Raw genomic sequence first — 13,881 nt, 5'->3', positions numbered from 1 at the left:
ATTTCTAAATGTATGTCAGACCATGTCAGTCTCACGTTTCAGACCCTTCATTGATTTCCTGTTGCGCACGTCAGACAAGGCACAGGTTCTAATTTGCTTAACCTGAACCCATGGCAAGCTCTGCTAATCAAACATGGTACATTTTTCCTGAGCCAAAATGTGACCACACGTAGACTCAGTCAGTGTTTTTTAAACTGTAAGGCCCACCCTACTAGTGGAGGCTGAAATCAATTTAGTTGGTAGGCACCAGCATCTTAAAAAATCAATGAATCAGAAAGGAATAGATTATATTAGAATAGAATACAATAGAGAATATCAAGATTCATCACACAGAGTAAGGTTAAGTATTTTTTCATGAATTTTCATTTTAATCACATAACCCTAGTTTCATTGCGTGCCAATGTTTTTCAGCATGAGTTAGGGTCCAGAAATGTAAAAACGAAACAAACAAAAAACTCTGCTCTAAATAGCTATCTAGTAATACCCCAGCAGTTATCTAGAGTTTGAAGGGTAGTTAAAATAATCAATTTCCCCCATTTTTTCTGCCCCCTTGCCTTTTTAGGTGCTACTTCATCTGCCTGGGCCGCTCTTTTCCTACTGCCTTCTGACCAAATCCTAATCCTCCTTGAAGACTGACCTCAACACCCCTTCCTCTAGGATGCCTTCCTAGATTTCTTTTCCTCCCATCCTTCCTCACTTTCACAGTCCCAGGGGTGGGGACGTCCCCTTCTCCCACCCAAACAGAGCATCCAGGGCACTGCCCAATCAGAGAACTTTGTAGGAGCCAATGTGGTCATTTGCCTGTCAGGCCATTTTCCCTTAAAAGCACCTGAGTTCCTTGAGGGCAGTTGGTGATCAAGGTTTTCCTCTTCCTGTCCCCAGGGAACAGAGCAGAGCTTGGTTAGTAGGAGTTTGGAGATTAGTAAACGTTTTTTAAATGGATGAGTATGCAACATGTCCTCCAGATCACAGATCCACTCTCTTTCTTCCTTGGCCAAGATTTGGAGCAGAGAGTCTGAAGTCCTAAGGGCTTGTGTGCATTCTCCTCCCAACGTCCCCAGTCATAACAAGGGCCATATTCTGTGTCAGTTTAAAGACACCGTGTCAGCCAGTCAGTCCATATGAGGGAGGCGTGCAAACCGGTCCATTTTCAGACATTGCTCCGAACTAAAGCTGGACAATTATTTTGCAGAAATTGCAGCCAACTAAGGTTTGCAGCTCTTGGAAGTCAGTCCAGTAATATCATGGGAGCAAAGAGGTAAAGTACTGCAAAGGTACCAATTCGGTGGCAATAAAGCCAATGAATGTCCTTGGAAGTGCAAGATCAATTTTAAATAATCAATGTGGAAGATTATTTTTGAATTGACAAGTGGCTCGGGAGAGTTTCGCTGGATGACCCTTCCCCATCTTCTCCCTCTACTCAGGGAGATCATGATCAGAAATTTGGATTAAATGAGGAATAAGGTAGGTGGAGGGCACAGGGTATTGGTTTTCACCAGTGATGGCAACCACTAAGTGGCATCCAGAACTAGAAACATGGGACAGAGTCCCATTCTTAACTTATTTTGGGCTTAGTGGGCATGCTCTAAATGCAGGAAAAAGTATTTGTTAATATACTTGGTTCAAGGTGATTTTCAATGACTCAGGCAATGTGTAGACAATGAAGCCTAAGGAATACTATAGTCAGAACAGAAACCCACCAGACCTCCCCCCAAGACCTCTTAGAGGAATGAAGACTGTTTTGTTTGTTTGTTTGTTTGTTTTTCCTGGAGTGGAGAATTAGTTTCTCTTCAATGCTGCCCCTCTGCAGCAAGAAGCAAAAATCGATTCACCTTCCTTTACGCATCAACTGCCACCATGTCTGAGGCTAGGTCTAAAGACATGAGAAATTCCTCCTCTTTGGTCCTGTAGCCAGGTTCTTTGAGAACTCGGCCATAACGCTGGTGCCTATATTTCAACCGTTCCAACTCAAACTTATGAAGACAAAAATCTAAGACCATTTATTCTAATATCCTTCCCACCACTTATTTTCCTTTTTCCCCAAAATACTTGTTCTAGAGCAAGATTTTCCAGCCCCTACACTGCTGCCATTGCGAGCCAGGTGATTCTTTGCCGCAGAAGGAAGTCTGTGCACATAAGCTGTTCGGCAGTTTCCCTCATCCCTGGCCTTTACCCACCAGATGCCAGTAACACCACCCCCAACCAATTCTGATGCCCCCAAACGCTCCCAGATATTTCCAAATGTCCCCTTAGGGAGAAAAACTACCCCACTGACAATCGTTGCCCTAAGTCAGCGGTTCTCATGATCTAGACCAATTAAATTCAAGTATCGGAGGAAAGACCCAGGCATTGGTATTGTGTAAAAAGCTTTGCAGGTGATTATAACGTACAGCACTTTTTTGCATATTGAATCAAGGTCTTTCCTTACTCTTTGACTGTGGCTCTGGCCTCTGTTGAACTTCCTATTGCTTACACCACGAGGTGGAATGCCAAACTTAGAAATAAGAAATAGTAGTGCATAAATTTAGCAAATGAAAAGGGAGAGGGAAAAATAAAGATAAGGCTGTTCCTTATGACAGGAAAATTGAAGTTACTAATTCTATTCATTTAAATCATGAACCAAGAGTTAGAATTAGTCCAAAGTGCTCAAAGCAATAGTTCAGCAGGCAGCATGGCTTCCTTGGCCAGGTGCCAGCAACCCGAGCTGGCCAGGGACTCCTTCAACCTGCTCTCCAGAATTCCTCCGAGAAAAAGAGTTTGTATGGTCAAAAAGGTTTGGTCTAATATTATTAAATAGTCTAGCAAAGATCCTGAAAAGTCCTATAGTTAGGAGGCCTGTGAAGCTCTGTTTGATTTCCCAAACAAATAATACTTATGTCACCTGAAAGGCAATGTAGCATGTTTAAACATGCAAGCTCTGGGATGTGCTTGCTTGTGACATATCGTACTCTTCCATGAGTTAGCTCTCTTTTCTTGGACAAGTTATGTAAATGGAAATGATAACATTCCTAAAGAACAGGATTATCATAAGGATCAATCAGGTGGAATAATTTATATACACTGCGTCCATGAGAGCATTCTGTAAGCTTTCAGTGTTAGCAATTAACTTGTCACTATCGTTGTTCTTGTTATTATCATTATTTATTTGCGTATGGAATCTTCTAAAAAAATTTTTCCAGGAAACACCTTTCAACATCACATTACACTAAAGTTCCGTATTTTAAGAAATGCTAATTTAGAGTAATTTTAGCCACACTAATAGAAATATAACTTTTGCATCATGTGATATCAAGATTCTATCTAGAATCCAGAGGTTGATGGTTTCAAATTCAACCGCAGCATCCTGCGTAGTGCAATGGTAGACTTGTCTTTCACCGCCACTTGTCTGTAAGCTCCTTGAAAGCAGCCTGTCTGTCCTGCACATCATCACCTCCCCGGAGTACAGCTTCTGGCATACCTACGTGTCCAGTATGTACCTTTGAATGACATGTAGATAAGGACCGCATCTCATTTATTTCAATGGAACCATCCACCCACCTCAGCTCCATTTATTTAGCCAAATATATTTACCAAAAAACCTACTAAGATACTTTCGTAAAACACACGAAGGAACCATCAGGATAGCAGATTAAAAGTGAGATTCATGCAACTCTGAAATAAATATGGAAGACAGGCAATCGGACTTGGTTTACCAAGATCCAATTGACACTCAACTTTTAAATACTTATTTAAGGAAGCTGCACCATAAGCCACAAACTACTTGATCTGCAACCTGCAGGGGAAACCACTCCATATGAAACCAACTCTTAAAGCGTGATGACCATCATTATCAGTATCTCCCCTCTGTCCTGACTTTCCTGAACCAAAGCCTAAAATGGGTACCACAATTCTTGGATTAATTCCAACTCTGAAATAATTGTTAAATTTATAGCAACTACTGATGACTTCAAAGTCAGGGGGGAAAAAAAAACCCACAAAAAGGCAGTGGAAACACAGGAAACACCTTTGGACCAAACTGACTTTTAAATTAATGTGAGAAGAAAAGAAATAATTTCTAGCAATGCAATCGGCTCTCTGATGCAAAGGAGAGAACTTGCGTTGACACAACTCCTGCAGAATTCCAAGCTCAATATGGCTGATATCTAAGTTATTTGTCACCACAACCACACAAGACATTTCATATTATCTTCGTTTTACACATGAGACAACTGAGTCTCTGAGAAGTTGTGACTTGTCCATGGTCAAAAGAAGTCTCTTGGCGTTTGGTAATAAATTGATTAAGAACCAGAGAGAGTCATGAACACAAAGAGTTCAAGGCTCGTCTTGTGCAGTCTCTAACACCTGCTTTGGATTCCCAGCTCAGCCACTTCTCAGATGTGTGACGTGGACAATGTGCTTAGCCTCTTGGTGCTTAGTTTTCTCATTTGTCATATGGACAAAAACGGTATTTCCCTCACAGAAAGACTGTATTTAATGACTAATATATGCATGAGCTTAACAGAAAGTTAGGAATAAATGATTTTATTAGAATGGTAATTTAGAACCTTAATAAAAAATCTTCCAGATGTAAAGAAATTTCAATTTTAAAGGCAATCTCACACAAATTTTATCTCATCTGACCTACTAGGTAGGGAAGACATCATTATTCCTTCCTACAGAGAAGAAATTGAGTAGGTGGGCAGCTACTCATTCATCTCTATCCATGGACTGATACTTGTTTCCTTATTGATTCTTTTTTTTCTATGATACTTCACTCCCAACTCTGAGCTTGGTGAAGGAGGGGTGGACACTGTGGGCTGTGGGGTGTCTGTATGTGAGCGCTCACTTTATTGTTTATTTTTGCTCATCTCTTTATCACCAAATCATAGCACAGCTTATGGCATATTATTGGTGTTAAGTTCTGAAGCAATGGATGTATGAAGGAGTGAATGGCGCATGAATGAATTTGCCCAAGATGACAAAGTTAAAAAGTGGCACCAAAATAAACAAAACCTGAGTCTCCAGACTCCAAGTCCAGAGTCCCCTCTGCTACCCCCATGCTGTATTTTTAAATGACAGTATTTCACAGAATCATGGAGTCTCAGGGATGGAAAGGCCCTGGGAAACCACTCCCATTTCACAGATGAGGAAATAGAGGCTCAAAGAAGTTCCATTATTTGGCCAAAATCATGCATCAAGGAGGCAGGCAAGCTGGGCCAGCAAATTTCCCTGACTCCAAGATCGAGGATGCTGCCACTAGACCCTGGAAGGTTCGAGCAGAAAAATCCCCCAGTCTCCATGTATCAGCTCAGGTTTGTGAGTAACAGAGCATACACTTCGTGCTCCCAAACCACTACCTGTGCACGTAGTGCTGCTCAGCCTGTGAAGCAACAGGAGAGAGGGCTTCCACTGGGATTTATCTGAAAGGCTCTCATGGTTGCCAGTGGCACTGTCTCCCCGCCAGGACTCTGTAAGCTGAAAGCAGCCTCTGCATGCATATGCATGAGGAAGGAGATGGCCTTAACCCACTAAGTGAGGGGAGGAGATGTCCTCCCAACTTTCTTTCTGAAGCTTTCAGATCACCCAGGGCTCTAGCCTGAATTCAGGGTGGGAGGAACTGGCCAAAGCTTGAGGTCCAGGACATTTCAATAAGGCTGGCTCTCTAGCAGAAGACAATATGGCATATTCCAGTAGTAGAGCCTGTCTTTCATGATGCAAATGTCAAGTCCGTAATGTGCTATGTCCATGTTAGCACACAGGAAGAAACAAAGGAAGTCACCGGTGGACATGCTTTAGTGTTTCAACAAAGCAGCATGCAATGAGGAGAAAGTGTCAATTGATAATCGCCTCAATGAGCATGTCCTAGTTGGCTTATGCTCTGGTCTGAAGCTGGCCTGGGCAGGCACACACGCCTCTGGGTGCCCCTGTGCATGTCAGTATGGGCTGTGATAGGAGCCTCACAAAATCTTTATATACAATAGGATGCAGATCAATGTGTATAGCATTGACGTTGTCCCAGTTATGCCTATGTCATGCACTATTTTCTTTGCTTTGAAGTGTGTGTGTGTGTGTGTGTGTGTGTGTGTGTGTGTGTGTGTGTTTAATTAATGTCTGTCTCTCCTAGGAGAGCAGGGATCATGTTTGTTTTACCCATCACTGTATCATCTCCCCCAAAACAGCACTGGGACTGTAGCTGGTGCTTAATAATTATTTGAGGATTAAATAAAGGAAGGAAGAAATAACTGGATGACCAGGGGCCTGACTTCAGGGTTGAACTCCATCATTTAATTAACCATGTGACCTTGGTTGACTCTTACACTTAATTTCAGAGCTAGAGAGAAGCTTAGGAATCAGCTCGTTGGTTGATTGCAAACTTTATTTCAGTCATGAAATTCCAAGAAAAGCGTACGTGAAGGCTGCACCCAAAAGCAGAAGCAGCCAACCTTCTCTTACACAAAGGTTGAAAACCACTGATCTATCTCAAGCCTGTCATTGGATAGATGAGGAAAGCAGGATCCAGGAGAGGAGGGAGCTGGCCTAATGTCACAAGAAATGTGCCTGGAAAGCTGGAATTAGTATCCAGACGTCTTGACCCCCAAGCTAATTAGAAACCTTTCACTTCTCAGCATCTCTACAACTACCTCCAAAATATTTACAGAGAGTTTGTGAGGAAAAATGATTGGAAGAGCCAAAAAAAACCCCTCTATATTTGGATATCACATCGAAAGGGCCATGTGGCGTAGTGATTGAAAGGAGGGCTTTGGGTCAGGGAGATGTGGTTGGACCCCAGTTCCACTCCTCACCAGATAGAGGAGCAGGGCAGTGCATTCAAACTCCTCAAGTCTCGGTTTTCCTCTCTGGAAAATGTCAAGGCACTTCCCATCTCATGGCATATGTTGTGCTTACTGACTGACCTCTCTTCATAGTACATCACAAGTGCTCAATTAAAGGCTGCTACTGTTGAACATTCTGTGGTTTTGTGGTATCTGTGGTTCTATTCAAGACATCCATTTAAGTCTAGGTTATTTCAATAGAAATCACAAATATACATTAATCTAACTTGCATGATGGCTCTCTTATAAATTCCATTATGGTCATCACTGTGTCATATCAGGACTATTTATATTCAGGCCAACTTACTTTTAGTATCTAGAACAGGGTTAGGCATACAGTTGTTGCTAAAAACATTTGTAAACAATGAGTGAATGCCTTTACTTCTAGCATATTTATTTGTGTGACTGGACATAATCAGATTTTGTTTCCAGTCTAGACTCCACCTTTTCTCAACTACATAACTTTATTCAAGCCAATCATCTCCTGGTCTTCAAAATGGAAATATGAGCCCCAGTTATCCCAACTTTAAGGTGTCATCAGGGGGCTAAAATGGAAGAGAAAGCCACATACAAAACCAAGAGGCTATTATTATATGACAAAACATGAACAGAATAAGATATCTGGACCTTTACTACTTCGTCTCTTCCCCTAAATTCAATATTGACAAGCCAGCATCTTTTCCAGTACCGGGGACTTCAGATATTGGAGCATTCTGTTAAGTAATCAGTGAGCACCCGTATTTGGTTCAGGCATATTTACAAATAGTAACGGCTGTATTCTGTCAGAAAGTATGTCAAAGATCCAAATTTGAAAATGAGTAGATAACTATTATTCTTGGGTGATATAGAAATAGTTCTCCGAAGGGGTAGCCCTTTTAATCAATAACTTTATTTTTGAAATTCTGATATTACCTTTTGAAAGAAAAAATGCTCCATATTTCTTATCCCTGGGCTTTTTCACCTGTTCTTGCACACCCCATCTTCATTTTCCTGCTTTTCATCATGCCCAGAGCACCTCTCCCCAATAACTCTGATTAGTTACCGCTCATCGAGGCTCACAGAAAGTTCATCTGTAAACTCTTGTACAAATAGCACACTGCTAGACCTCAGCCACTAGTGGTTCAACTTTTAAGCCAGGATTTGGCTATTCAGCCTAGAATCAGAGGCACTTGCAGCTGGTAGAGATTTCATGAATCACCCATTCCTAGTCCACAATGCCACAAAATATGCAAAAGAGACAGGCTTGTTTTCATATCAGATATATAGAAGATATAAGACCAGAATCCATGGCTTCCCAGCTGTAGGCCAGGGTGCTTCCCTTTACCATGATTCCAGCTCTTCGACTGACCTGGCCCAGAAGTGTTAGGCTTTGCCCTTCCTCCTTCCTCCTTGACCTTAAGACAAAGATGACATCTCTAGAAAGGTTTTCACATTTTCCAATTCTCCAATTCATTTATGTCCACTTTATTTATTGTGTGTTCCTGATACAAGGCAAAACAAAATTCACTCTGGGGGATCCAGAAATGAATGAATTATATATATATATATATATATATATCTCCTGTCCTCGAAGAGTTTCCAGTTAGGTGAGCAAGAAATATAAAAATGCACTCTAATTCCAAATGGTTTAAAACCAGAAGAAATAAAGAAAAACCATAAAGAAATGTAAGTGTACAGAGCTGTGGAAATATCAAAGAGAGGGTGATCAAGTGGAATGGGAAGACTCTAAGATGGTTTCGAAGAGGAAAGAACTTTGAGTTAAGTCCTCTTTGGATGAACAGGATTCCAATAAGCCAAGAACCAGTTTCGAGATGCTTAAGAAAAGGTTGTTCACTTAGTGTCCTTCTTTCTAAATGTGTGCACATATTGGGATAAGATATTGGGTGCATTGACAGAATTTGCAAAACAACACTACCTACACCTGTGGTGGCTGTGTAAAGTACTGTGAGAATGGATGCTGATACACCAGGGTTAGAATCCCAGTCCCACCGCTCACTGATGATGTGACTTTAGACGAGTTATTGCACCTAGCTGAAACTCAGCTACCCCATCTCTAAAGTGGAGAACACAGACAGAACCTATCTCTGATGGTTAGTACAAGGTTTAAATGAGATAATATATGCAAAGTACCAAGTATCATGCCTAGCGCACAATAAGTACTCAATAAATACGAGCTATTTGTTCTTTTCCTTGTGATTGTTAATCTCTTGTACAGTAAAAGAAAGAAAAGCGAAAAATGATTAACTGTCTGTTGCTGAAGGATCATGATCCTTTGGCCCAGACGCTCTCCCAAATAGCAAGGCCCATGCCAATGAATGACTCCTAAAAGCACCCTATCAATGAAAGGCAAGGACTAGCTTAGCTGAGATCTTACCTGTATATTTTATATCTGGTTGTAAATCCTTGACGGTGTCTTTCCACAAAGGATAGGTAGCTCCTGGAGTGGTGGAAAGGCCCCCTGTCTGAAATAAGCCAATCAAATTCCTTGGAGACATGTTGGTCTGTCCCAGCTGGCTCCTGGTGGGAGGGCTGCACTGAGATACGGCCCCATACAAACAGGAAGTAGAGGAGCTCAACAAACCTCCAGTTCATGCTTTTCTGCCGGCCTTTTTCCTCTCATTCTTGCTCCATTCTGTGGAGTCCTATGGAAAAAAGAAAGAGAGAGAAAGAAAGAGAGAAAGCAAAGGAGAGAGGAAGAGGAGTGACAAAGAAAAAAATAATAATAAAATAAAAGGAAGAGAGAGAAAGACAAAGGAAAAAATGGTATTAGCACATCTTCATCACACATACCTGATTATCAGCAGAATGCTTTAAGGTTTACAAAATTTAGTACAGTGTCTGGTTAAGAGTGTGACATCTCTGGAGATCTGGGCCCACATTCCCACTTTGCGGACAACAGGTACAAACTATTTAACTTCTTTGGGATGTAGTTTCCTCATCTGTAAAACAGAGGATGGGCTTCCGTGTCTATATCTTGGCACTTGGCACATCATAGGTGCTCGAGGCACGTGTGTTTAAAGAATGAACGGAATGAATGAATGCAGAGTCTCCTACAGAGTCTCCTACAGCCCATAAAGGGCGTGGACACGGAACTCAAGTGTCTACCTAGCATCTTCACAGACGACTTGACTCTTATGACAGGAACTCGGTAGATGGGACTTCTTTTTTCTCCTCCTCTGACAAAGACATGTACCTACTGAGTACACACTTTGCTTCTGTATCACCACATGAGTGCACCAAGTCTTAGGCTGGATCATGACCATGACTGTCTGGGTTGAATACCTCACAAATGAAGAGTTAGTTGGAGTCCACGTAGCCAGTGCTCGGTGGAATGTCTTCTTCACCCCAAGGAGTTTCAAGGCTCCCTGGTGTTCAGAAGGGAAACTAATGGACAAGGAACTAGGAGGAGTCTTGTCCACCTCTTTGGTAGCACGGCACAGTGGTTCCATGTTGGAGAAATGCTTCCAACCAAGGGAGGGCTTAGGGAGAGGCCCCTCGTGGGAAGGAGAGGGAAGAGAGACCACAAGGTCATGCCCAGCCTTTGGAAAACATACAGATTTTGTTTTTATCATTTCATCAGCATTCCACTTACTGGCCTAACAGCGTGTCATCTGGGTCCCCCATCCCACTCACTCTAGAAGAGCTGATCTTATTCCATGTCGAATGACAGCTTTGAATCCACGTTCCATTGGTTATAAAGAGTATGATTTCAGGCAAGTCATTTAACCTCAGTTTCCCCCTCTGCAAACTCTGGTTACCAAGAGCACCTACATCCAGAACTAACGTGAGAATCAAATGACACAATTTGCGTAAAGTATTTTACCCGGTGCCTGGCATTTAGTAAGTACTCAGTAAATGAAATCGGTGATGGTGAGGACAATCATGATGATGATGTTGGTACCGATGATGTCCACTCAGTCTCTGCTGGGAGTGTCTTTGCTGATACTGTTCTCGCCGCCCAGCTAAGTCCTGTTTATCCTTTGGTGGCCATCTGAGTCAGGTCCTCCAAGGTCATTTCCTTTTTCTATTTCTCTGAAAAAGTGTCAGTTGATCTCTCATTCTCTGCTCTAGTTGCTCACTTTACATAACTGCACGTTAGTACTTATTGTCTGTTATTATGCTTAATTGTTTCTGTGTCTGCCTTGCTCACTGGGCTGTGAGCCTTTAACTGGCAAGAACCTTTCAAAGACTGTTTCTACACATGGCTAGCTCTGTGATTCTGGATAGTCATGTTCTCTCTCTAGATCTCAGGCTTTTTTTTCTACCATTTAAAACTGTGGCAAGGACAGAAACGTTTTGTCAAGTTTAAAAATATGTATAAACATGAAAAGATATGATATCTTCTTTGTCTACTCTTCCAACTGAGAATAGAAACAAAGTAAAGCTAAAAAGAAAATTAAAAAAAGAGAGAGATGGAAATTTCCTACTCAATTGGATATTTCCCTCTGTTGCCCAATCGTACTATTTTATTATGAGTAGCTACAGAAATCTGCTTGGCACTGCAAGCCCCAGCTGTCAGGGGCAAAGGAGAGAGGCATGTGAGCAGAGGAGTGGGCTGTCAGAAGCTGAGGCCTGAAGTTTTGTTCAGAGCCTAAAACAAAGCCATACATGTTGAGTGCAGAACTGTTAACAGCTACAGCTGCCAAACTGCCTGCCGGAGCCCACCTGAGTGGCAAGCGGGGGGTGGAGGCGATTGTTCAGAGATCCCGGTGGGGGGCTACAACACACTGAAATCGCAGCATGTCACCCATACAGCCCTTCCACATGGCTTATGCTGTAAGTGGGTGCGGGGTGGGAGCCCATGAGAGAGTGCTTGGCTGTTAGACTGTTTGCAAGAAAACAGGATTCAGAACATTACAGCTTTCCAAAGTGGAATGAAGCTATATGTGGAACAGCAGTGTGTGTGTGTGTGTGTGTGTGTGTGTGTGTGTGTGTGTGTGTGTGTGTACACACACGCACGCGTGCATGCAAGAAAGTGAGACATTAGCCTACAGTCTTAGAATTAGCTGACAAGTGAAAGATCTAATCCAGTGCTTTTCCAGTGGTGGCCATTTTGCTCCCACCCCCAAGGGACATCTTTGATTGTCATGACTGAGAAGGTGCTACTGGTATCCAGTGGGTAGAGGCTAGGGATGCTGCTAACGTCCTACAATGCGCAGGACAGTCCCCACAACAAAGAATAGTGGACCCAGATAGCATTGGTGCAAAAGTTAAACCCTGCTCTAATCCAATCTTTTTTATTTTGAACAGACCGTGACCTGAGAGGCCAGTTAGGCTAGCCTCCTGTCCTCTTAGGTTTTCATTCTGCCACACTGTTTCAACAGGGCAGTGGGTATATATGGTTGTGTCTGAATCTCCTCTGTTGTTGGGCCTGTGAGCAAGTAGAGATGAGCGAATGCTTCATGAACGAAGTCTTAATATACCTCTGTTGACTCAGAAAATCAACATAATCCACAGAACACTAAAAATGAAAATAAAAGTTCCTATAAGGTGCATTTTAATAGAAGTGGATATTTTCTTGAGCAAGAACAAGGACTAGTTGCTATGTTACCTAAATGTTGTCATATGACAGACACTGTGACTCCCACTCCATAAACAAGCCCATATTAGCATCAACCATCCTAGAGACTCAGAGTCACATAAGAGTCACAGGACTGCTATCTATTGAGCACCTACTATGTGCTCAGATCTTGTGTCTGTTCTCTTAGTAGCAGTCAAAACATCTAGTACAGAGCAGATGTCAACAAAGCTTTGTCCCACGAGGTGGCCACAGCTTTCCCATTTCACAGATGAGTGAAAGGACTTGAAGACATTGAATAACCTTTCCAAGCTCACAACTCTGAAGTATTAGTTTCAGGGTTCTAACCCATGTATATCTCATTATGAAGTCTGCATAATTTCCACTACATCCCCACCCTCATCCCACCTGAGTGATGAAATCAGGTCGTGCCCTCCAGAGGCTCAAAATATCATGAAGTCACACCCATGCACACAAAATTCTAATATGAAATATACTGTCGTAAATACTATAACAAAGGAAAAATGTCCAACACAGAAATAGAGGTCGAGAATAATGTTTTCAACAAAGACATCTGAAAAGGATCCCATAGAAGAGGTGATATTTGAGCAGGGCCTTAAAAAGCACGTCAGGTTTTATCAAGAAGAGATGAGGTAAAGGGAATTCCAGCGGAGCGAATGGCATAAAACAAGTCTCGGGGTGGCAGGGGGCAGACTGATGGGACGTGTGCCCAGGGTAGAACAGAGGGTGGCAGAGGTTTTACTAGGAATAAGTGGCCATGAGGCATTTATTTGATCACACATATTTCTCTCTCTCTCTCTCTCTCTCCCCCCCTCATGAATCTGAAACTACATATTTCATGTTGGTGCTATACGCTAAGGACAAAGCATTGGGGATGCTCGATAAATTCATTTATTCATTTATTAACATATTTAGCTGGAAATTAAATAGTAAACAGAGCAGCCAGGGCTTTCCGGAAGCTTATTTTCTATTGGGTTGGGAGGAATAAATAAATGAGCAGTAACTTATCTATGACAGTGAGGAGTGCTCTAAAAAAAAAAAAAAATCAAAGCAGGTAAGAGGGGATTGAGAGTGAGCGTGCTGCTTTACACACAAGATGTTCAGGAAACGCTTCTCTGATTAAGTGGTTTTGCAGCAGAACCTGAAGGAAGTGAAGGAGCGAGCGGTGCAGATGCCTGGGAGAGAAGAAATCTCAGTGGAAGAAAGGGAAGGAGAGAGGGTCAGCCCTGGTTTACTTCCGGATGTAGTCAGAGATCAAGTTTCATTTCAATCTCCTGCAGGGAGCTTACAGTTTAGTTGCCATGGAAGTCAGTTGGAGGAAGAAATCATGCATTAACTGAGCATTTACTATGTGCCAGGAAACCCACTCGTTGATTTATAGGTGTGACCTTGTTGTCATATCATGAGAAGTTATGGTCCCCACTTTAAGTAACTAGGTCAACACCACAGAGCTGGCAAATGGCAGAGCTAGAACTGTAGTCTATACTGTCCATTTTAGGAGCCACTGACCACATGCGGCTCTCAAGCACT

The 13,881-nt window shown here is 42.3% G+C and overlaps 1 protein-coding gene across 1 annotated transcript in view; it reads right to left on the bottom strand.

Moving 5' to 3' along the window:
- BRINP1 (BMP/retinoic acid inducible neural specific 1) overlaps positions 1–13,881 on the bottom strand; it is a 168,929-nt gene that overhangs the window by 114,700 nt on the left and 40,348 nt on the right. Inside the window, 1 exon segment of the mRNA XM_039866755.1 lies at positions 9,187–9,454. Within this exon segment, the coding sequence (XP_039722689.1) occupies positions 9,187–9,404 (218 nt within the window). The 5' untranslated portion in view covers positions 9,405–9,454.

This window comes from Pteropus medius, unplaced genomic scaffold (assembly GCF_902729225.1).
Source record: "Pteropus medius unplaced genomic scaffold, Ma_sr-lr_union100, whole genome shotgun sequence".
Lineage (NCBI taxonomy): Eukaryota > Metazoa > Chordata > Mammalia > Chiroptera > Pteropodidae > Pteropus > Pteropus medius.
This window is presented reverse-complemented; position numbering and strand designations above follow the sequence as displayed.